Source organism: Pezoporus wallicus, unplaced genomic scaffold (genome assembly GCF_028554395.1).
Source record: "Pezoporus wallicus isolate ANWC-B61680 ecotype Strahan unplaced genomic scaffold, APGP_CSIRO_Pwel_v1 contig_6428, whole genome shotgun sequence".
Classification (NCBI taxonomy): domain Eukaryota; kingdom Metazoa; phylum Chordata; class Aves; order Psittaciformes; family Psittacidae; genus Pezoporus; species Pezoporus wallicus.
The window spans coordinates 1,778,669-1,803,228 of NW_026639269.1; the positions used below are offsets into that span (position 1 = coordinate 1,778,669).

The following is a 24,560-nucleotide window of genomic DNA, read 5'->3' on the forward strand; positions in this document are numbered from 1 at the left end:
TCCGTGACCGTGTTTTGTCGCCGAGGCTCCGCACGCTGCCCCGCTCACAGAGGTACGAGGAGCAGGGCTCCTGGAGCCAGTAGGCACAGACGGAGAGAGAGCTGCCTGCCGGTGTGTTTACCTTCGCTCACCCTTCTGACCTTACAATCAGCCCTTTTGAAAGTGGATTTAGAAAAAACAAACAACAACTTAACTCAGAAAGCCTTGAGGAGAGTGTATGGATTTGTTTGTATGCCACAGCAATGTAGCTTGAGAGGAAAACACCATCCACGGCCATGGTACCTAGACAGCATTCCGTACATTTTATTACTTTACTTTCCAGCTGGAGTTGCGTTCCAGCAACTGAAGGGAACGCATTAGTGTAGCCTGCACACACTCGCGCTCGGTGAGATGTTTGCGAGCATCTCAGGTAAGGAGCAGCTGTTCTAGAAGCTGGTAACCCTTCACGGCATCCCCAGTCATTTCGTATCCTCTCACACCGCCTGTCCCAGAGCAGACCCCGCACCACGGCCCGCACCGGCGGCAAACCCGGCCAGGGGAGAGGCGCAGGGAGCCCCCCCGGCGTGGTGCGGCTGAGCGGAGCGCGCTGCCCTCGGGCGTGCCCGTGCCCCTCCAGCCCGGGCAAACCCCGTGCCGCTCGGAGCGCCTTTCCCCGTGGCACGAAGTTACACGGACGCCCGGCCCGGCCCGAGGAGGCGCCGCTGTGGGTACGGGTGACCGCCCGCCTTCCCACGCGCCCCGGGGCCGGGGCTGGGTCCGGGGCCGGGTCCGGGGCCGGGGCGGAGCGGCAGGGCCCGGCCCCGCTGATGTCAGCCGGGACGGGGGAGGAGGGGAGGGGAGAGAGGCACGACGGGGGAGCGGCTGCCGGGTTCCGGGTCAGGCGCGGGAAGGCGCGGCGGCCGCCAGCAGCGCTGCGCCCGACGCCCCGCGATGCGGCTGCGGGCAGGGCAGCGGCCCGCCGAGGAGCAGTAGGGGGGCGCCCCCCGCCCCGCCGCGCTCCGGCTCCTGCCTATTGTTCTCCCGGGGCCGCCGCGCTCGCCTGGGGCCGCTTCCCGCCGCCGCCCGCGGCGCGCTGGATGCGGGTTGGCGCCGGCGGCTTCCCGGGACCCGCGCTGCTCGGCGGCGGAGCGGGCAGCGGCTCCTGCGGCCGGCGGGGAGGAGCGGGCGGCGGAGAGCGGCGGTGCCGCCCGCCCCGCAGCCCCCGGTGGCCCGGCCTGCCCCCCCGCCTGACGGGGCGATGTTCCACTGCATCCCGCTGTGGCGGTGCAACCGCCATGTGGAGTCCATCGACAAGCGGCACTGCTCGCTGGCCGCCGTGCCCGAGGAGATCTACCGCTACAGCCGAAGCCTGGAGGAGCTCCTGCTGGACGCCAACCAGCTCCGCGAGCTGCCCAAGGTGAGCGGGCAGCGGGCCCCGGCCCCAACCCGGCGTCGCCGCCGCTCGGGATGGGGGACGCAGGTGAGCGGCCCCGGCAGGTGCCCGCCGAGCTCCCCGGCCCGGCGCCGGTAGGATGCGGTGACGGCGCGCCCGCCCCGCAGCTGCGGTGAGGGGCTCCCGGACGCGCGGCACGGCTGGGACCGTCCGCCTGCGGTAATAATCGCGGGAGTTAAAGCAAGGGCCGGAGTCTCGCGTTAGCGTTTGTCATTTCACCGTAGATAGATGGTAAATGGACTTTCACGGGCAAAAACAGGAGCTCCGCATCTGGCCGGAGGAAAAGTGCTGTTCGGAGGGCAGGGGGCAGAGGGCCGGAGTCATAGGACGTGAATGTATGTTGTGATTAACATTCACGTCATTGGAATTGCATGACCTTGGAGGGTATTAAACCCTCCCCCTTTTTCCCCTTTCGATAGATGCTGTCTGCTCTGTACATGGGAAAACCAAAAGCCTCTAGCAGGTAACAGCATTCCTGTTCCTGCCTTCCATTCTTGGAAACTTTGTCATACAGAACACGAGAGACAAATAAACTTTTTCTTTCTCTCTGTGTAAGTCCTGCACAGTTGTCAGTGTTTTGCTTCTTGCATGAAACGTGTAGCCGGGTTTTTGTGCGTAGTACTCTTTTGCTTGTTCTCCTCTTGAAAGGAGAATTCACTTTCAGTTCAGCGTGGTTTTGAGATACGGAGGTGGTACTCACCAGCATGACTTGCTGGCTGGCACTTGCTGGCTTTGATAGAGGAACTCCATCCCAGCGATTCCACTAAGGCACTGTTCGCCTCCATGGATACAGCACGAGTGGGAGGTGTGCTTAACTTCTGACTTGATGAACCACTGGCATTTTTCAGTGTTTCCTCTTTAAACTTTGGTCACCTCAAAAGCCTTTGTGAGTAGTGGCTAGTAGAGTTTGACACTGGAGGGAAAGTGTTACCTGGAAGTTGCACCTTTAAAGTGTGTGAACTCTTCTCACAAACTTGGAATCCAGGAATCTAAACTCACTAGCCAGAAAGATTTTTCAAAAGCACCTTTGTTTCCACCTGAATCAAAGTTGGTCTGTTCATACCAAAGCTTACACGTCTTACTAAGTTCACTAACATAAACTGTGCTTTCACTCTGCATAGTGAGAGTAATCATGGTGGAGGAGTTTTCCTATAGACAGTAGTGAAGATGTTCAGTTGAACTGATGTATTAAATTTGGCTTTTTCTTCTGGAAAACCTGGGTGCAGGTTTTCATCTTGTTGTGACTGAGCTCTTTATCCTTCTGAAGTAGAGCAAAACTGGTTTACATAGCCTCCGTGTGGGTGCTGTTTTTACTTCCAGTAGTTTCTGCTGGCTTTGTGCACAGACCAGACTCAGAAGTCTCTTTGTACTAGACTTTTCTTAGTGTTGGCTTTCAGGCTCATACAGTTCTTATTGCAGGGGTATTGAATGCGCTTGTGACTGAAATCCTGTTGAGACCTATGGCTCTCTGTTTGGGTTTGTTTTTTTAATAATAAATCTACTTAATACCATAAACTGTTGGCTGTTTGCAGAAGTAAAGATGATGTCCCTTGTTCATGGTACTATATGGTGTCTATTTCTGTAAATAGAGTGCAACTATTCATTGTTTCTCCTCTTCCTTGAACTGTAATACATGAAGTCACCTTGTTTTGTGCTGTGATGGCTAAAAAGACCACTTCTTCACGTTACTTGCATATTAAGTCATGTATGTGTAAAAAATATCTGAGGGGGTAATAAAAGAAAGGGCAGACCGGGCTCCTTGGCACTGCAGTGGAATCAAGCAAAAGTTGAACGTAGAAGATTCGTTTTCTTTTGTACGTGGATCAGATTACAGGAGTGCCTACTGTAGGAAGATGTTTGTGGGTTTTTAGCTGGACTGGGAGGAATCCGATGAAATACAACTGCAGAAACATACTTGTAGTATCTGTTCTGAGTACTTTGTGCCTTGTCAGCAATGCAGGAAGGCATTTTTATTAGGGCTTCCTGCGCGGACCTATGAACTTTCCTTGTCAGTTCCTTATTAATGGTTTCTGATAAATGGAATATAGTGCCATCGTCTCAGATAAAGTGTTGAATTTAGGGTTTTCTGGTACATACAGCTGCAGTCCTGGATGTGAAACTAATCTGTTGAAGGCGGAAATGGGTAGGAAGAGTCCTGTTTGACATTTCTACAAGCAAATAGTTTTAAAAGTTCAGCTATAGGAATCTGGCTCAGGAGCATAGCAGAAGATCTCTCTGTGGAAGGTAGTTACAGTGTGCTGTTCATTCCCCTCTATATAAAAAGGTAGTGCTGATGCAAAGTACAGAAAGCTGGGGTACAGCATACCTCTTGCAGAGAAAACACAAGGGAAATCATTAGGGCGTATAATTAACAAACTGTTTAGGTCAGCATAGATCTTAGTGGTCGTTACGCCCTTAATCTAATGTAACGTATTATATTAGTCTTACCTCCATTAAGTTTCTTCTCTATGTGCATAAAGGCAGTAACACAAAGTCAAACTATTTATTGGCTTGGTTCAGGCCTAAGCAAGTTGGGACACTTGTTTAACTCTCGGTGTCTGGTTAGTTAGATTATTTTCCCATACTTGATGAAGTCCTCCATGCCGATTCCTGGTGAATCATCTGTGGGCTGCGCTGATGCCATGATATATCCCATAACAATGATAAGGTGTTCATGTCACTGGGATGGTTGTGATCCTCCTTAGAAAATTTCTGTTGTAAAAGTGAAGAATCACCCCAAAGACTCTGTGAGGTGCAGCAGAAGTTGCTGTAATTGGATGGACAAGGAAAACCCCAACTCTACTGCTCTTTGTTCTACGTGCTGGTAGATGAGACCTCATCATCCCAGTGTGGGCAGGTGTGGTCTGAAAGGGCTATTACAGCAGGCTGAAGGTCTTGTAATACTTCTCTGAGACCAAGCACATACAGGTTAGTTCTTTTCCCAGCTTTGCCATGTGGCAACTCTGTGGCAGCGATCATGCCTTTATCTCTGGACGTCTGCTTTCCTTCCAGTTGCACAATTTTTTTTCTTCCTTTCAAATCTAAAGCTTTCTGAGGCAGATGCTTGTCAGCAAGTGTCATGATGGAGTACACAGACTTGCTGTCTTTCTCTCAAGTTGAAACTTGGGGAAGCTTGTGTTGGATACACATGCTTACCCCCTCTTCCCTGTTTCTCCCTGCCCCCCTTTCTCTTAAGTAGCAATGAAAGGTGTTCTTTGGTAGTTTTGCTCCAATACACCAGTGGAAGAATACATGCTAATACACCCTAAAACCTGTGTTTTGAGGTACAGAAGTAGTCTTAGGCATTGTTTAATCTACAGTCTTTGCTAGGGTACTTAAAACTGCTGTTGTTCTGGAGGACAGTAGAGCATGGCATATGTTAGGGTGTTACTTGAACAAACACACACAGAAGTCCCCTCAAAAGATGGAATACAACTTGAAGAATTGCTGTAGCACCTCAGTGGGGAAGGACTGGCAGAAAGACCCAGCAGCATTGCTGCGTTGCATGTTCTGAGAGTCATGTGAAGTACCCTGAGGGAACAAAGAAATGCACTTGAATTATTTTGAAAGAATTACTTTGTTGGTTTTATTTTTGTGTTGGCTGATCAAAAGTATGGCAGAATTCTTCACCTTTTTTTCCAAGGGAAGAAGGATAGGAAGGATTTATCTGGAAAACATCTGAAATGTCCAAGAAGCAGAGGGAGATGTCTTTGCCCCTATTATTTCCACTCCTCCCCTTGTTTGCTGTCATAAGTATTAATGCCTGTGTGCACCTGGAAAACGGTTCTGTTTCTCTGACCCCCCTTTCCCTACAAATACCTCCCCCCCCCCAAGCTATACCTGTCAACCTGTCAGGTTAATAATTTATATTTGTACAGTATCTTAGATTCTTTTTTTGTATCATTTTGCTACTGCACAGGGATCCTTTTGTTTTCCCATGTCAATACACCAGTTCTTTCCCATCTCCTTAACTGCTCAGCTGGATTCCTTGATCCCTTCTTCCCTCCCTTCCCCAGTTATGTGATGGAGAACTCATGTTGACAGTGACTTTTCTCTGTTGTTACCGCTGTTGTCTTGGACTCTTTCCCCTGTGTGTTCATACTTTCCCATTCTCCCCCGTCCTGACATCCCAGGATCTTGCTTCCTCTGGCTTAAAGTGTTCTGTCTGTGCTTCTGATTCTTTGCTTCCTCTTGTGTCCCTTCTGTGCCGGATTCTTGATGGCCCTTGCGAACACTTTTTTCCTTTTCTGTTCTTTGTACTCTGCTCTTTCCCATTCCTTTCTGCTGCCTCCCAGGTTTCCTTTTCTGCTCTTGCCCTTCCTGTCTGATAAGCCAGCCTGGTGGGATGTGCTGGAGGAGCAGGCTCTGTACTATTAAGCTGTTAGTGGTTTTCCACAATATTGAGGTCTCTCTTAGCCATTCTTGGCAGATGAGGCTGTTTTCCCACAGAACAGCAATTTCTAGCTGTCAGCATGCTTCTCACCACTTCTGCTTTACAAGACAAATTAAAGAGCTGCACCCTTCAGTCTCAAAATGAAGGGCTTTGTATAGGGCCAGTGGTAGAGTGTGGCTCTTAACTTGCATAAATAATTAATTCTCCTGTGTTGGATCCTGAGTGCCTTCTGTTAAATATTTAGTGTATCTGATTTGATTCGAAAAAAAATACAGTATTTGGCCACCAGTGCGCACAGAGTGGCTTAAAAATGTAGCTTGTGGGGTTTTTTTTTCTAAACCTGGACTGTTTTTATTTTCCTTAGGAGTGAAAACTTGAGGGCTTTTTCAATTCAAGCTGTAATGTGTAGTATACCATTTGCTACATGTCAAAAACTCTACTCAACCAAAGAGTAGGCTTTCTGGCAAATTGCTTTGATAGAAGAAAATAACACATTCTGCACGATGCATTTCAATAGCTTCTCTAATGAAAAGAATAAGATAAAAATAAAATGCTTTCAATTCTATAGATCGCTCTGTAGTTGCTGAAATGTTGTTTCCTACTCTGCACATTAGAATTTAAGGGCCAATACACCCTGTCAACTTAATTTCCCTGTGCATGGAATTTGCAGTACAAAACTGGATCTCGGTGTACTTTTTTTTTTTCCACTGGTAAAAAAATAAAAATACCTTACGAACCTTTGAGTACAATATTATATTTTGGCATTTATATTAAGTCCCTAGCATTCATTGCATTGGTGAATGATGGAAGTAGTTCTGACTCTTGTTCTGCTGCTGTTTTTCTTGCTGCTGCTCAGTTGTTTTGCTCAAAGGATAAAGACCACTTTCCCATGAGACTTTTTGCAGATGTTGTTTATGTGCAAACACCAGTGACAAAAAGAAAAACCCTTACCAAATTTTTCTGTATGCACTTAGTTTAGTTTAAGAGACTGCTCAACTCTTTCTTCTTTTGGGAATGATTTTTCTGCAGTGTTTGTAAACCTAATCTGATGCAATTCTGAATCATTTCACTTCTGTGTTTGAGTTTACAGATTGTACCTGTCATTTGTAATTTTTCTTCTTGGTGTTACATGCTAAAGCTTCTCTGTAGAGTTGATTGATGTGAGACCCTTTTCTGAACAGGCCTGGTAAACCATGGCCTCCTCCTGTGCCCCATTTACCGTGCGGATGGTGTGGTGATGCTGCTTGGCATTTGGCTTAAGCACCGTCTATCTCTTTATTATGTGTGGTGTTGAAATCCAGGGTGCTGTTATCACAACAAAATCTTGTGAAAGCTCCTTAAGAAAAAGTCCTTTTGTTCTTCCCATACCACACCTCTTTCTCAGGAAAGAACCCAAACCAAACATTTTAGACTAAATTTCACTGTCTTACCATAGTTTCTCCCATTATGCAGTCATAAACCTGAAAGATTCTTGCTTGGTCAGTGGCCAGTAATCTGCTGTGGAAAGAGATTTTATCATGCTGTACCTCTCTTTAAATTTGTGCTTACAGGTTGTAACCATTCCTCCTTCGGATGTAAACATCTAGAAGCTTTATTTTGTTTTTTAAAGTGTATAGATCTCATCGGGGTCACAGGGACATGGTGGGATATCTCGTGTGACTGGAGTGCTGCCATGGATGAATACATGGCTCTTTACAGACAGGCCAGGAAGGTGAGGATTGGGAGTTGAGAGCAGCCGGGATGTGTCAAGCTTTGCCTTGGGATGGATGATGGGCTGGTTGAGAGCAGGCTGGGATTAGTGGGTGACGTTGTTTTGGGTGTCTGCTGTAAAGTGCCTGATCAGGAAGAATTAGTAGATGGTGCCTTCTTTAGATAACTGGAAAAAGCTTCAGGTTCCCAGGCCCAGGTTCTCATGTGGGTCCTGAACCACCCCGACACTTGCTGGAAGGACAACACAGCAGGGCATAAGCGATCCAGGAGTTTTCTGTAGTGCATTGGTGACTTCCTAACACAGGTGATCAAGGAGGTGAGTTGATGCTCAAAACCTGATTGAATATGGTCCCAGGTGACCTGTTCTAAGTGACTTGCGCTGTGAGCAGGGAGTTTGGATGGACTAGATGATCTCCAGAGGTATTTTCAAATCTCAACTGTTCTATGATTCTGTAGGAGGAATATCAAGGATTTTGCCTGTCTTTAGTTTTGATGTTTTTAAAGGTGCCAATAGAATTGTCATGTTTTTCACTGTTTACTCACCCTCAGATGTTCAATTGCATTTTATTTTTAACATTGATAGTGTCGTGATGTTTTTGCACATCTTCCTGTAAATCCTTGAAGAAATACCACTGTATGATTTGAACAAGCATGTACTTTCAGTTAATATCAGAGAGAACTATGCCACTGTGTGGAACTGAAGTAAACTGTAAGCACACAGTACAAGTAGTTTTACTGAAAGTTTAGGATTTTTTTTGTCAGTATGACAAATGCTGTGTACAATAGTTTCTAACCCCTGCAGCTTTACAACTACAGTGTCTTAAGACTACTTACCTTTTGTAAAAAGCTTTTGTGAGCATAGCAATTAGTACTAGTGGGCAAAACAAGCTTGAATTACTAAAATAAATAATGGTTTGTAGAGAAGCAGCCTTATATTAACGTTCCTTTAAACACAGAACGCTGTGTTGAAGGCTCCAAATAAGTTTATTATTTATTAGTTTTTCTGCTAGCTTCCAGATTCTGTGTTGTGTTGCTTAAGACTTGAAGAAAATAGCACACCTTTTGACATCAAATTTGAAAGACCACCGTCTGATGGGAGCAGAGGGAGAACTTGGTGTCCCCTGCAAAGTCTGACTTCCCTGTAAATGCCCCTGAGATTGTTCAGAAGGTTGTGAAGCCTGCTTGGTTTCAAGTATTTTCTAATGGCAGATTTTTTATAGTAACAGCTGAGTTCTACTGATTTTGACCTCAGTTGGAAGAAAGTAATTAGGTGGTTATGTTTCAATACTTCTAAGTTATCAAAGGGGTGTATTGTTGTAGTGAATTGGTAGCATCCCCATCTCTCTGTGTGCTATACACAGGTGAGACAAGGTTTGAGTGCAGAGATTATATACCTGTAGCTCTAAAATAAATTTTATGATTCTACATAGTTATTTTTGTAATGATATCAGTTGGTCTAAAAAAAGATGTTACCTCCTGCCAACAATCTTGTATACTGGAAAAATGCATGCTAACAATTCATTAGTGAGATTAAATGTGTTTTTGGGTGGGTTTTCTTTGTGTTTTTTTTTTGTTTGTTTGTTTGTTTCTCCAAATGGTAAATGCATTTAGCTGCAATGAATCCATATTTTGTTGTGGCAGATGTTTTCTGTTCTCTCTCAAAGGCAGAGCTAGTCCCTCCCAGCACCCTTAGTGGTTATGGCATCAAGTGCTCTTTAACCTTAGTTACCTCTGCTTAATCGATGTAAAAGAGAAAGTAAATCCCGGCCTGCCAGGAAACCTATTCAATGCATCACTCGGTAGAGCATTGTTTTGATTCAGTGCTGCAGTGTATTGTTTTTAGTGAGTGGATAGTTGCTTCTTTGTTTTTTAAAATGTAGGTAATAACCAAGACTAGGACCTGCAACTGGCCTATCATTGACTGTAGATCAGAAAATGGCAGGCGCTTTGAAAACAGAGGCCATAAAAGTAGCAGGTAGATATTGAATGCCAGCTTTGGAGAAGCATTGGTTGTCATTTTTGCTTTGTCTCCTGTAGACCCTTCCCTAGTCCTTCTGCCCGGCTGATCCTTCATATTGGGCTTTAAAGCAGATAGCAGTTGCAATATCTGGTTCTGTTTAGGGTACCTGCCCCTGTGATCTTTCATTAATACTTTCTCTTGTGAAATCTAGTAATTAGTTGGGTTCAAACTTAAACAGGAGGGTTTTAGGTTAGATCTTAGGAAGAAATTCTTCACTGTAAGGGTGCTGAGGCACTGGCACAGGTTGCCCAGAGAAGCTGTGGCGGCCCCATCCCTGGCAGTGTTCAAGGCCAGGGTGGATGGGGCTTTGAACACCATGGTCTAGTGGAAGGTGTCCCTGACTGTGGCAGGGGTTTGAAACTGAATGAGCTTTAAGGTCCCTTCCAACCCAACCCATTCTATGATTTTATTAATGATATGTATGAATTCCTGCTTGAATGTCTGCCCCTATGGTGTCAGCCATTAATATTTATGATGACAAAGCTGGTGCTAGGATGCTGTAAGACCAAACTACAGCTTCAACATGTTCTACAAACATTGTTTTGAGCATGTGAAACAATCTTTCACCATGCCAAAAATCTGTAGTGGTTCCGGTTTTGCTGTGAAACATATTAGGATGAAATATGACAGAATTGGATATGTCAGCTGTGTGGAGCCGTTCACTGGCTTGTCACCTTGCAAGTGGACAAAGGTCTGCATACTGTGGTCCATCACCAGCTGCTTCTCCATCTTCCTGTGGCTTGAGAGAAATCCATCAGCTGCTTCTAGTAGCACATTGATACAGAGTCATCAACTGCAAGAGGACTCTGCTGCACTGTGAATTAGTCCCTGCCCTCAGCTACCATTTCAGTATCTCAGTACCTTATTTGAAAATTAAAGTATATTTGGCCCAAAGAATGAAGTGGGACCCGTATTTGTGAAGCCCTCACTAGGTGTCCCTGCTCACAGTTGAATGCAGGTGAAGTAACTGGAGGGCTGTTGATAGCAGGCTTTGTGGGAGATGCCAGGCTGATAACGCCCATACTGGACTTCACTGGAGTCTGCTGGGAGCTCATTACACACTTCATTAGACTGGAGTAGGATCCACCTTCCTCAGCGTCACATTGTGCAACTACTTAGGATGGGCTTCTAGGGGAATGTGTCTGCTTTATGGAGTCTTGCTGGTTTTCCTCAGACCTCCCACTAGTGCTAGTAGCAGGAGTGGATTTTAAGACAGCAATATACAGGACTGCACACTAGAAAGAGTTTTTTGCTTACAGGTTGGGCCTTTTGACTGGGGGGCCTTCAGGGTTGAATGGAGGATGCGTTAACTGTAAGCATGGCCATGGTTCTTGTCAGCTCCAGGCTGGTATGTCCACTGGCTGACTTTGGAGTAGAAGCAATGTCTGAAATCCCACCAGTTGGTTAGTGTAGGTCATCAAGTCTCCTTATCCTCTTGTAAAACTTAGCACTGAGTGTGCCCTGTGAGTGGTCCTTCAAAGAGCTGACTATTTGTGACTTCTACAAATTCAGAGCTGCTTCTGCCCTATGCAATTTAATCCCTGTTCTCTTTGAAGTCTCCAGGCCACCAGGCAGCGTGTTTGCCTAAAGAAAGGTTGATCTTCCCCTGCTCTCTTGCTGAAGCCATGCAATGGTGCAGGCACAAAAAATAACTTCTGAGCGCCAAAAGCAAGTGGTTGGGGACCTTGTTGGGGAGCTGGAAAGCATTGTGTCAGCCATGCTGCAAGGTCGTTCCACAGATTGGATGCCTTATCTTGTTCACTGCTTTGCTTACCACAATCAAATCGCAGCTTCTGCTTGGTTTGCCTGAAGAAAGGCCTTTATTTCTGAGGTCTTTCTGAGGCAGTATAAAAAGGGTGGGGGAAGGATTGATGGCAATTTCCCTTATCCAGTGACTGAAGGAGGGCACGTAGCTGCTGAATGGAAGGGAACAAGTAAATTAAAGGCTTCCCCGCTGATTTTTGTTCATAGCATAGGAGAAGAAAATGGAGCCTGAAGTAAGATTTGAAGCAGGGATGCAATTAGGAGTTAAACTGTTTAAATTACCATGTGTCACTTTTTAATTCTAAAGCACTGATATCCTTTAGTTGGCAAGTTACAGGTTTGGAAAACGGTTGAAGTGAATAGAGATGGTGCTTAAGAAGCAGGACCTATATACTCTGTCTTGGTAGCTTACTTAATTCCTGTTTGAATATAATACTGTAATTTCCAGAAGAAGCCTCAAAAGCTGAGGCAGCATGCATATGTTTGAAAAATCTGTATTGATGTCTAAGGGAAACTTGACATAAGAGCAAGTACTCACAGATTTTTAAGCTTGTCAGCAACAGCTTCAGTGCCTGCACCACAAAAACCCCAAATATATATACATATATATATATAAAAATATCTCTGTCCTGTGTGAATATAACCCTGAAACTGGAGTTAATTTGCAGTTTTCTTCCATCTCTCCCTCTTGTTCTAATTTCTGCTGCTCATGCTGGCCCATCTTGAAAACTAGGCAGTGGATTTCATAAAGGTTCTAATTTTAATTCTCTGTGCTGCTAGTAGTAGCCTTTTTATGGAAACATTTTGCTTAACACAGCAAGCATTTGGGTATACTACCTGTGCCAAATGGGTTTGGAGTGTGACATGTCTCTAGCACTGGAAAGGCTCTAGCAGTGAGAGGTGTTTCCTCCCCTTAAACAGCCTTAGCCACAAGTAGGTATTGGTGCCGTCCTGTGTTTTTTATGTCAATTGCCTATTGTTTTAATCGATTTCCTTTTTTTCTTTCTTTTTTTTTTTTTTTCTCCATCAGGGAAGATGTTGAAACATTTAGGCAAGATTCTGAGGCGTGAATGTTTTTTTTGTTGCAGGAGTGACCCATTGAAAGCAAGCCAGAGAAGAGTTGTTTTGGCCCCTTTTGCAGGAGAAAATACTGAGTTTTTTTAATCCTACCAGTTTGGCTTAATTCTGTTAACTTTTATTTTTAGAACTGAGTGCCAGTTGTAGTGGTATTCTTTAAGTGATGAGAATGAGGCCAGTGGGATCGCACTGTCTGTTTATATTCTCCAGTGAGTCACGCACTTATCTCTCAGTTTTTTTCTTCCATTGGCTGACATCAACCCAATTTTGTCACAATGAAGTTTTTTGTCTAAATATGTGGCGGGGTGGAGAAGAGAGTCTTGGTTAGCTTTCCAGTGCGACAAGGCCTCTATTCAATATGCGAGTTCTTAGAAAATCCATAGAAGAGAAACCTCTGTAAATTCTTTGATAGGAGGAAAAGGTTCAATTGAAGGTTGGAAATTGCCGCTAAATAGAACATTGTAGGCTGCTTTAGTGCTGATGCTCATGGAATTATTTGTCTCATTGAAGTAGTATTAATTAGGCCGGCTAAAGTAAGCAGCATTAAAAGTGTTGCCAAGATGCTTGTAGAGATGTCGGGTCTGCAATCAAAACCTGCTATTACAGCATGCTGGGTGGATGTGGTGCTCTGGCCACAACCCCATTGCACTTTGATTCCTCTTAGAGCTTTTGAAATACAGGCTAAACTGTGTCTGATACATCGAATTAGGAACATGCTTCTGGTTGGGGTATATTTAAGAAATTACAGATATTTATATATATACATATATATATATATATTAAAATTTGTTGAACTCTGTTCATTAAGCTCTTAGTTCCCTTTCTTCTCTGTGGTCTTTTTGACAGGTAAAACAAGTACGGCACAAAAAGGAAGTGCTTGCCTCTCCAGTAATGCTTTAGAGCGCTAACAGTGTGTGTTGGATAGTGGAAAAATAGTTACTGAAATGGGAGTAGGATATGTTAAACATGCAAGAGTGATTGAGTTACGTAGTTTAAAGGGAAAAAAGTTCAAAGAAATGCCATTCATGTAACTGCAGTTTCTGATTTTATCTAGGAAATGGTGTAATTCATTAAAAATCATTATGCAAACTAGAAATAGAGCTCCCAAGTAATGTTCTTGTAAGTAGTCAGTTAGAGAAACATTTTTTTTTTTAAAAACATTGTCTAATTTTGTTTGTTGCACACATGTGCTCTGCACATTTAATAAATGTCCATCTCTTGATAGTTTTTTGGTGTTCCTTCTGCCTTTTAACTATGTTACTTCTGTCTTTTCTCACTTGTTGTAGAGCATCTCAGGCAAGGACAACTGTTGCTTATGAGAAGATTTGTAGTAGAAAGTCAATATTTATAACTGTCATAGTTTAGCAGGTACACACTGGCTGAGGAACACTTTTTGGGAAGTATTTATTTTGGATAGTGTTAGGAAAGATTGGGATCTCTGGTTTCAGAAAAGTGTCTTTAAGTGCTTTTCTAAGCTTCTGATGGATTCTTGGTTTAGTCATATTAATAAATATTTATTAAAAGGAATGCATTTGTTTTAGAAGATAAAAAATGTTAATGATAGCAAAATGCAGTTTTAGATCTTGTGAGGGAAAAGAAGGATAAAAAAACTCTCCATTTGTGGCCATTTTAATTGTAATATGTATTTTTAGGGAGTTAGAAATGTGGAATTGTAAAGGTTTTTTAATTTGCTCTTACAATTTAAACTCTGTTATCAAAGGCCTTTAATACTCGGGGGAGAGTCCCATTCTGACTCAAAAAATGCCTTGAAATGTTCGCATTCAGATCTGGTGCATCTTCTGACTGCTGAGTGCGTATAAATTTTTTTTAAAGCTGTATCCTTTTAATTTCCTAAAAGGAACCTATGTTTTTGAGGGAAAACACATTAATTTCAGTTGTTTTGTTTTTCTGTGACAAGGAACCACAATATATATTGAAAGGTTGATGCTGAGGTTGCAAAACCTCACTTAAAACCTGATTTATGATCTTAGGTATAAGACATCAAACTAAGATTGAAAAGTTATGTCATAATATAGATTCATAAGACTGTGCTTTTACCCTGTGTTCTAATAAGGTGCCTGTCATACTGCCCCTTTTTGTGTCAGTGTAAGATAGAATTGAGTGACAGAGCACACGCTCCAGCACCTAAATAAAATAATAATAATTAAAAAAGGTGCTAATTTCCAGTAAAGGATTGCAGGTGATTACGTGTAAGCAGATATCCCGAATTGCCAGCATCTACCATTTACCAATAAGGGTAAAACCTGTGAGAACGCAGGCACGCACACGTGCTGCAGGTGGGTAAGATGCAGAGGTTCTGAAGTTTTGCTGGGCAAAAATGCACTCTTGAAGCACAAAACTTGCTTGAAATTTTAAGAGTCTGGTCGGTTATGGCCAAGATGACGTGTATATAAAGTTATTTAATATCGCACAGATCCTCAGCACTTGCATTCACTCTTATTCAGAGGCCTGCCTGGAAGAGAGGAAAGCTAGGGTAAGAGCTGTCCACCTTTCCTGGGGATGTCTACATCTCAATGCCCATTTTGACTTTTGATCACCAGCTGCTCCCAGCATCTGGGCTTGGCCTGACTTGGCCTGTTTCCTTTGAAGATTGTTTTGTCTTGGGGGTTGCCAGATGCTCTGAGTCCCTGTCTGCATTGCCTTTCCATATCTTCACCATAAAGATAGGGCTGGGTTGGGTTCCTTTTCTAGCTGGGAAGACCTGAAATTGTGCATATCCCATCCAACATTCATTAGTCTTCTGAAACTGGGCCGCAGAGTGCAGGGTGTAGGAAGCTAGAAAGAAAGTCTTCTCGAGGGAGGCTGGCTCTGTAACCCAGTTGTTTATGGCACTTGCCGATGAAGAAGACCTTGGCAGCCCCTTTCTGGATCGTCCTTTGGAAGTGCCCCTCTGTATTAACTTCCTAATGAGCCCCAGTGTGTAATTAGGATGCTTTTAATTACCCTGCTGGGTAACCTCGCCCCATTAATGATTTTGAAGCAGGCATCCTGGATTTCAGTAGTGTGTCTGCTGTGATTGTTGATAGTGAGCTTTACAGTTTATTTATTTATTTATAATAGATTTTCGTTTTAGGTAAAACACAGATTGTAGTCTGTCTGCATGTAAAAGTTAACATGTTTGTTCTGATGTGGGTCTGAAAGAGGTCTGCGTAGGTGATTTTCAGCCATAACTTTATCTCAGATTTTGAAACCAGCTTCCAGTTATTGCTTATCATGTATCACACTTATATGTGAGTTAGGTGAGTATTTTCTGACATGGATATTTTTTCTTTCTTTCTTTCAGCCTTTCTTCCAACTTGTGAAGTTACGGAAACTTGGACTTAGTGATAATGAAATCCAGCGGCTCCCTCCAGAAATAGCAAATTTCATGCAGCTGGTGGAACTTGATTTGTCTCGAAATGGTAAGCTCCAGTGTTAATTTGTTTGATTCTGTTCTGTCCTATGGCATAGTCTATAAAACTGGGTTAGTAGGGTTTTCTGAGGTTGCTATCTGTGTCCTGCAGATGCTTTTTTGTGTAATACATGGATTTGCCTGCAGTTCTAGATGGGGAGGAAGGAAAGAGCAGAGGAGTGCTGCTGGTGGAAATGCAGCATTAAAATGATGCTTGACTGTAGTTCTGCCTTTCTGACATCCTGCTTTATTTTCGAATTAGAAGAATGCTTTACGTCCTATTTTTATGTGTACCTGTCACACTGCTGATTTCTTTCTCCAAGTTCTCTGAAATGCTGCCTATGGGTTAGAAGTCCAGTTCTTTATCTCTGCTCTCCTCTTTACCTGTGATTAGCAAGAGGCAGAACGCTGGTATTCCTACTTATACTTCTGGAACAGGAATCACTCTGTCACCTATAGAGAAACTTGGAAGAACTGAGAAACTGTCTTTAAAATGCAATGCTGGAAACCTCATAAGTTTATCGTTCAGGTGTAATGTTTGCTGCTTATATGGTCCTTAGCTGTGATGGGGTGAAATTTCATGTATTTATTTATTTTCTCTTTCTTTTTCCTGGTCTGGTGAACTTACCAGCCCTGCCAGAAGCTCAGGGGCTGGTGGGTCACCTTTAAGCCACCTTACGACCTGGTGATCTAGAAACAGTGAATCCATGTTATCAAATTAGAGCAACTGTCAGCTATACTTGCCTCCTTATATGCAGTGGATATGCACAAAATGCTCTCTGAGGTGTGATGGATGGAGTGGGAGAGAGCATTTTGTGTAACCTTGTCAATAAATGAGGGATGTAACTGAATACTGTAATAGAAATAGTGTAGTGGGGAGCCTTTTTTTCTTTATGGTTTAATTTCACATTGACCCCTTAGCTCTGAAGAATATCCACTGGCCACTACACCTTCCTGTAACTACCTGAAAATTTGTATCTTTCCTTTATTTGTTTGGTGCTTTTAATGCCATCTCCATCTGATAATACAATTGTTGAAGCATAATTAGTCTCCAGGCAGTTGCTGAAAATTTGTGATCCACATAATTCCATGCACATTTTCAAAATTCTCTTGTAAGATAAGAAAACTGGGAAAAAATATCTGAGAGACAGAAGAAACACGTTAGTTAAAACGTTTATAAATACTGCGTCAGTTCATGCTCATTTATTTTGGCTGCTGAGTTTGGCTTAGTTGGGTGCTGTCTGTGACAGGCCTTATACAAAAGGAAACACTGCTTGGTAATTCTCTTTGCAAATGAATAACTAGCTGTAAAAGAGCTGGTGGATCAGAGCCATGTGAACTCTCTCGTCAGACTGACTTGGAAGTTGGCTTGAGAGCTCAACTGTAACAAGAACAGATGGTGTTGAACACTTATGGCTGGATAGGTGCGTGTGTCATTAGAAGTTACTGCACAGGGAAGTGTTTTCTCAAGTAACAGGTTAGACTAATGCAGGTGGCCAGGAGCAGTTGCTTTCCTGTATCCAAGGTTCAGTGTTAATCACCCATTTTATTGCATTACTTTCTCTTCTGTGGTTCATTGCAGAAGGTGACTGATACTGCTTCCCTCTGCTAAATCATCTCACGGTTATTGTATGGCTCGACTGTCAAGTGAAAAACGAACCATGCAAGGTGATGAAGGAGGGCCATGGTGGAGGATGACTGATGTCGCTTTCTGCTGTTTGGTCATGTTGTGGTTGTCTCACAGCTCTTCAAATTAAAAAGCAAAACACACACCATCTGGGATGCTGCAGGGGGAATTCTCACATAAGGTTTTGGAGACTTGCCGTATTTTCATTTCTTGCTTTGTATTTTGAGTCCACCTTCTCTAATATGTCAGATTCTGGACCTGCCAAAGGTTTCTTCTTTTTAGTGGTTTGCACTCCAACGGTTTTTGTTGTTCTGACTACCACAGTACTTAGCAAAAAAAAAAAAAAAAAATAGGAACCCTTTGTATTCCTTTCAGGCAGAGAAAAACAGCTCAGCTTTTCAAAATGCAGTATGCTGCATGAATAGGAAAGTGTGATGGTGACATCTGAACTTGGGAAATAAGAGATCATTGTTCTGTGTCTTTGTTGTTTTAGCTGTCTGCTTCGGTGCACTAATTGCTTTCAGTTCTGGCCATTCTGTTCCTCAAGAGCTTAAAAATGCAGATATAAATTAATTTAATGTTCTGTATACAGGGGTAGCCTTTTATGTTTTATCCTTCCATCACAGGAGGAGAAGGAAAGGGAAACAAAGTACTTCCATTTCCCTTATAATAAAATGGTACCATGTCTTCTTTTCTCATGCTTTATAATCCTTTGGTCAGTGTCTGATCTTTGATGCTCCATGAGGTGGTGAGTATGTCATATGGCAGGACATGGGTGCACTTTGAGGCTGCAGTGACCAGCTGTGTTCTGTGCAGTGTTCCCTCCTGACTCTTCAGAGGTGGTCTGGAATGCCTTGAAATGTGGTTTTCTGTGCTGCATAAGTAGCCCTGGTTTATAGGCACTCAGAAGAGGTGAACAGGGAACCTTATGTGTGGCTTTCTTAAATTCCCAACTGTTTTAAAATGCCTGAGATATGCTGGTATATGTTAAAAATATGCTCCATGATTAATCCTTTAAACAGTTCTTGGTTCATGAATGATTCTAGAACTACAAAAATCCTTCTCAGTAAAACTTAAAAATCGTCAACAGATGTAAACTGGATGCTTCTATGATCTCAAGTGTACATGAGGGAAGTCTGGGGTGAGTAAGATGCGAGCCTTAGTGGTGCAGAGGGAGAAGGATTTGGGGAAGTCTAGGAGCCACATGATCTTATTTTTTTCCTGGATTATTTGCATATTGATGCTATTTCTTATTCTTCTGCAAGGCCATGTGTTCATGTAAATTTCCTAGGAAGCATCCCCGCTGTGCTTTTCTGGTCTGGCTGAGGCTGTTACTTGAACACAGGTTGAATGGATAAATCAAGGATGGGAATATCAGAGGGCAGAGAAGCTCTGCTATGAAAACAGTATAGTGATGGTGAACACTTCGATGGTTATTTGGCAATGTGGTTTATCTCTGCCCCTTGGTCTTAGGTTGTTAAAAAGTTGATGTGCTAGTTCTGAGGCTGAAGAAAACAGACTCGTAGGATTGTAGCAGTGAATGCCTGAGCTTTTGAGTTGCTGAAAAGCACGTCTGAGACTCCAAGTATTCCCTGTAATATCTTCTGAGATAGATGCTCAATGGCTGTATGTCTGAAACTACTGTTCCCTCAGACTCCCCAAGCTTGGGTAAATCTTTTCCTGGATTCTCACATCACTGAGTTCTGCAAAGACACTGGGTTGCTGAAACATCCTTGCTTGGTGTCCTTGAAGTTTGGGTAGGGCTCCTGTGCTTTGCATTGAGTTTCAGCACAAGTCTTTGCTCTGTGTGATAGAGATTCTGCTTCAGGCACAATCAGAAGCGCCTGTGTGTTACTTGTTTTCCCACAGCACTTGGGCGGTCTCTGGGGTAAGTCTCAAAAGACCCTGTGATTCAGGAAAGAAGTGCAGTCTCCAAAGGAAGTAAGACCTGCTCAAACATCTGCAGTTTTCCCCTTGCACTGGCTTCCCTCTCTCCCAGAGTGTGTGCAGCTTGTTTGAGATCCCTGGGAATTGCAGCAGGCTGCTATCCATGCTGCTCATCCTGCAGAGGTTTCCTCCACTGACTCCCTCTCCCCTTTTCTTCTGCAGAACCCCTGGAGGCTGAATTCTTAGAGTTTAGGGCCCTGCCATCCCAGATTCATTAAAATGTTAATGGCTTTTCTTGTTCTGTAGCTTCTTCCAGACAGGAGGGGTAATGCATAAAGTTTCTGTTGTTAATTTAATGCGTGCTGATATTTTGGATTATATATGTATGCTGTGTTCTTGCAGATGTGATGCATTCCTTTTTAGTAACTCTCTTCTGCAAGAGGGGTTTTTGTTTGCCTTTAACAAGTATTAAATCCTCCATGTTCTACTGATATGTTTTTGTCACAACATTGCATGCTTCTTAACATACCCTGAAGGTGTTAATTGTAGTATTTTTATTAGAAAGAAGTTGCTACCCCACACATGCTTTCCCTTAACCAGTGTTGTGTGGAAGTCTGGATATTTTGTTTTTAAATGTCCTGTAGTTTTCCAGCCTTTGACAGACTGTGAGCAGCTTGTTTTTGTTCAGCTTTTTTAGGAGGAGAAGAAGAAAATGACTCTGAGCTTTCACACTGGAGAGTGGCTGCTGGGTGTTAGGCCCTAGGATGGCTTTCCTACCTTTCCCAGCTGAAGGAGTGCCATTTGAGCTGTCCAACTGTCCAGCCCCTTCTCAGATGAAGACTAACCTCCTTGGTTATGTAGGAGATGAGCCTCTTGCGCTCCTGGTCTGCCTGCATGTTGCTGTCTCTCTGATAAAAGGCTGGCAGGCTTCTCTGCTGCTACCCTGCTGCTACTCTTCTTGCTTCCATTGGACATGCCTACTGAGGACTCGGTCATGCAAGCCCATGGCATCATAAAATCACAGAATGGTTTGGGTTGGAAGGGACCTTAAAGATCATCTAGCTCCATCCCCCCTGCCATGGGCAGGGACACTTTCCACTAGAGCAGGTTGCTCAAAGCCCCGTCCAACCTGTCCTTGAACACTGCCAGGAATGGGGCAGACACAGCTTCTCTGGGCAACCTGTGCCAGTGTCTCACCACCCTCACAGGGAAGAATTTTTTCCTACTGTCTAATCTGAATCTGTCTTTCAGTTTAAAGCCATTCCCCCTTGTCCTGTCACTACATGCCCTTGTAAAAAGTCCCTCTCCAGCATTGTTGTAGGCATAGTTGCTGTGTGTTGGGTAATTTGCACTGTCTGTAGGGGCTCTCTAGCTGGCAGCAGGTAAGGGGATTCAAATCAGCTCTTCCTCCGTGGAAGTGCTCTGCATCCTTGAGGTTTGCTCTTGTATCCAAGTCCTGAGTCTCAAAGCAGTGGAGAAGATGTATGTGTGTGTGTAATGGGAGAATTAAAGGGATTTTGATAATCTTCATAGATGGATTATGCTGGCTCTGGTGCTGACTCTGCACTCAGCAGAGCTGAGATCTGTCACTTTGTGGACTAAGGAGTGATAGGTTTGCTGTGGCATCTACTGAGGAAATCTGTATGTGGGCAGATCTTAAGCCATGTTTGACTCCGCATGATGCTTGATACCAAAATCTCAACATGGTTCTTTGTTTTGATATCAAATAAGAATTATCCTGTTTAATGTGTACATTTTCATACCTACTGTAGAGATGGATTCTGGCTACATGATATAGTAGTTGCTATTCATTTCTGTAGGTTCTGGTTAAGCTAAGTTTATGACTATATCATCAGGATATTATTATTCCAAAATCCTCTCTCAACACAGTTGCCATGTTATGGCAAAAGCTATTGCTATATGTTGTTATTTATGTGAAAATAATTACAGATTTTACAAAAGATAAAATATGCCACTTCAGGATTACCCTGGCAGTAGAGATTTTTCCTCAGTAGCATCTCAGTAGTCACAACATTGTATTGTAAAGAGAGGGCTGCTGCTATGCAAGGCTGAAGGTTTCAGCAATGTCCAAGATTTTGGAGGTCAGACTTTGGCAGCTGGAGGCCGGTGTCCCAAATGCTCTGTGAACCTTATTTTTACTTTTTCATTGCTTCCAAAACTGATTATTGTTGCAGATTTAGAAACCTTTATTTTGTTTTGTCTTCAGTTATCAGGATACTTACAGAAATCAATAGCAAAGGTATTTAACTGTTCTACTTTCACTTGCAGGTGGCTTGATATTAATGCTTTTTATTTGAAGTATTTATTCTTTTTAGCTGGTTTGCAACCTGATTTAAAGCCTCTTTTAGAGATCTTAGTCATTTTCAGGACACCACATTCATTGTGTGTTGTGTGATAGGTATGTTTTATTCAACAAGTCATTTAAAACTTCCTTAGAAGACTGGGTGAGCACAGGGCAGCTGACCTGCAGCGCATCAGTCCATGGCACTGAAGAGTGGTGTGTAAACTTTGCTTTGCTCTCTGGGGCTTGAGCATATTTGTGTGTATCAGTGCATGCACACCAGTGCTTTCCCTTTTTTATTCAACTATCTGCTCTCAAAGACGTACCTGCCATCCGTACTGTAGGATTACCTCTCTTTTGCCCATAAAGTGGGTATGAGCTCCCCTTTTCTCTCCCCCACCCAAAGCAGGATAATCAGTGTTTTCAAACTAGAAATCCTGGCAGAGGAAAGGCTTGATCACTTGTTTCGGTTCAGCCTGGGCTGGTGACCCAGCTATTTTACAGTGAGGACATAAGCTAATCAGGCAGAAGCACTCTTAACTCTTCTGATCCTGTCCTGCAGTCCCACAGAGGCTCTGCTGCCTTTCGCCCTGTGCTCTCACCTGTCCACCTCTGTGGTTTTTTTTTGTAACATATGCAACTTCTGGATGCTGCTTGTTTGCCTTCTGAACTGATCTGTGTCCAGGTGAGCACTTACGGACAAGCAAGAATTGCCGTCCTACTTCTGCGCAGACACATTTTACCTGGCATAAGAAAGCAACCTGTGAATGCACTCGCTGCAGCCTTGGTTGTGTATACCTCAAGGCCATGGGACATCCCACCAAAGAGCACTTACTGCAGATGATCCTCAGCTTTGGCTGGTGACTGTTTTGGGATTTTTTGGTTTTTGTTTGTTTTTTTTTTTTTTTTTAGATGGTTGCTTGCTGGCAGCTGTGTTGGGGCATATTTTCTTTGTATTATCTCCCATCTGTCCTTTGAGGTTAGTTTAAAACCTGTGCTTAAAATACATTATAATCTTCACGTCTTACACATAAAGTTTAGGGATTGATGTACAAAGCAGAGCACTGGGGAAGAAAGACACATGCACTGTAAATTGCTTTTAGATTCTGGAGCACTGCAGAATCCCACAGATGTGTAGGAATTCTTGCTTGCTTTGAAAAAGTGATACAAAATTTGGAATTTGTGAATCTGTGTCACTAAAATGAGTTTGATGTTGGTAAATTGGAAGAGGAGGTGCAACAGGAGAAATAAGGTGAGAGAGAAAAGACTGGATCTAGTCACTGAGCCCTTGCTCAGCAGGGAGGGGAAGGAAGAAGCAGCAAGTGCTGACCATGGTTCGGAAAGAGAAGATAAGTGGAATATCATGATGGAATAATCTAATCAGAGAAGTTGAGAAGATGCTATTTTTAAATGGATTACAGAAAAGTGGATTTTTTTCCATCACGGTATATTCTGCCAGAGAATTGACTGTTTTTTTTCTGAGGAATTTGCTAATACACTTGTGTGCACATGTAGTAACAATGTCTGGCGTCATCCAAGTTCAGCAGAAGGTTATGGATTTTGGAGGGATTTTTTTGTTTGCTTGGTTGTTCGGGTTTTGCTTGTTTGTTTTTTTTTGGGGGGGGTGTGATTTTTGTGGGTTTTTCTGTTTTTTTTTCCTTTTTTTTGAATCAGCAGGACAAGTTGGAGACAGAAACCTTTGGCCTGTTGAAGTATCAGCTAAAGTGTTAAGCGTCAGCCAGCCCATATGGGAGTGACATAAGATAAATATTTCATGTTCTGAATAATGTAGATTAGAGATCATAAAATGGCAGTCTGCAAACAGGCATTGTTAGCTCTTGTATCCACAGAGTTGCTTGGGTTTTCGAGTCTTTTTTTGTGTTGAGAAGGTTAAATGCTATGCCGATGAAGTTGCTAAAGAATTAATCCAATGAATCTCTAACTTTGCTGTTAAAGCACTTTGTCATCCACAGCTTTATAGGTAGGATATTAGTTTTTACCTTTTTTTACCTTGCTTATCAGACTAAAAGTATTAAATTCCTGCTAGCCTTGAGGTCCAAGATAGAAATCCTCATAAAAATGTCTCCTGGCCTTGTTTAACTCTCAATTAGCATGTATCAGTAAGAAGGTGGAAGACCTAAATGCCTTGCTGAACCTGGGCTCTTTCACTCAATTCCCCTGGAACTGTTGTTTCCCTGTGATCTGATCTTTGATCTTACCCCTCCCTTCTTCCTCGTTTCGAATTTACAGCTCCTGGTCCTCTGTTACTGCTTCTTCCTGCATCTGAGGACAGGCTATTGATTTACTACATGCTATCTGTTCAAAAACCAGCTTGTTTTTATGTCCCCACACAGTTTTCTTTCAAGTAACATGCCTTATATCTGTGTATCCGTGAAATGCAGTTTTGTGAGAGTTTTTTCCCTGCTCCTCTTTTTGCTTGGAAAAGGGAAGCAGTGAGGAGAAAGAATGAGATGCATTCCTTGCCTGAGTTTCTTGTTAATTATACAACAAGGGATTTGAGAAAACCCTACCTGAACCTGTTTGAGAATTTTCCTTAAAGCTTTAAAGACAGGTCTTAAAGGAGCTGTATCTCTTGTATTTTGTATATCCTCAGCATTGGAGCATGAAGGGGAAAATGTTACAACCTGCACAGGAGCTACTTAACCTCAGTAGACTTTGCAAGAACCTTGTGACTCCTGTCACATCGTGCCCCAGAAATTGTAGTACTTTCTCTACCTTTTAGAGGTTGATAACTTCAGGCTTCAGGGCTGGTAGCAAAACCTTCTGAATTTGGGATGGAAGAAGCTTGTCAGGTCATTGTGTGTGTATGTCATTAATGTGGAAATGGAGGGAGAGGATGAGTAACCTTCTCCATCTCTCGCCCCTGCAGAGATGGAACCTCTGGGAGCTGCACTTGGCTGCTTTGGGGAAGGTAG

General features: G+C 43.2%; 1 protein-coding gene across 1 annotated transcript in view; it reads left to right on the forward strand.

Annotated features, from left to right (window-relative positions):
- The first annotated feature begins 1,222 nt into the window (after positions 1–1,222).
- LRRC1 (leucine rich repeat containing 1) overlaps positions 1,223–24,560 on the forward strand; it is a 70,794-nt gene continuing 47,456 nt past the window's right edge. The window contains exons 1-2 of the mRNA XM_057414045.1: positions 1,223–1,396; positions 15,701–15,818. Coding sequence (XP_057270028.1) covers positions 1,238–1,396; positions 15,701–15,818 — 277 coding nt within the window. The 5' untranslated portion in view covers positions 1,223–1,237. The remainder of the gene's footprint in view (positions 1,397–15,700; positions 15,819–24,560) is intronic.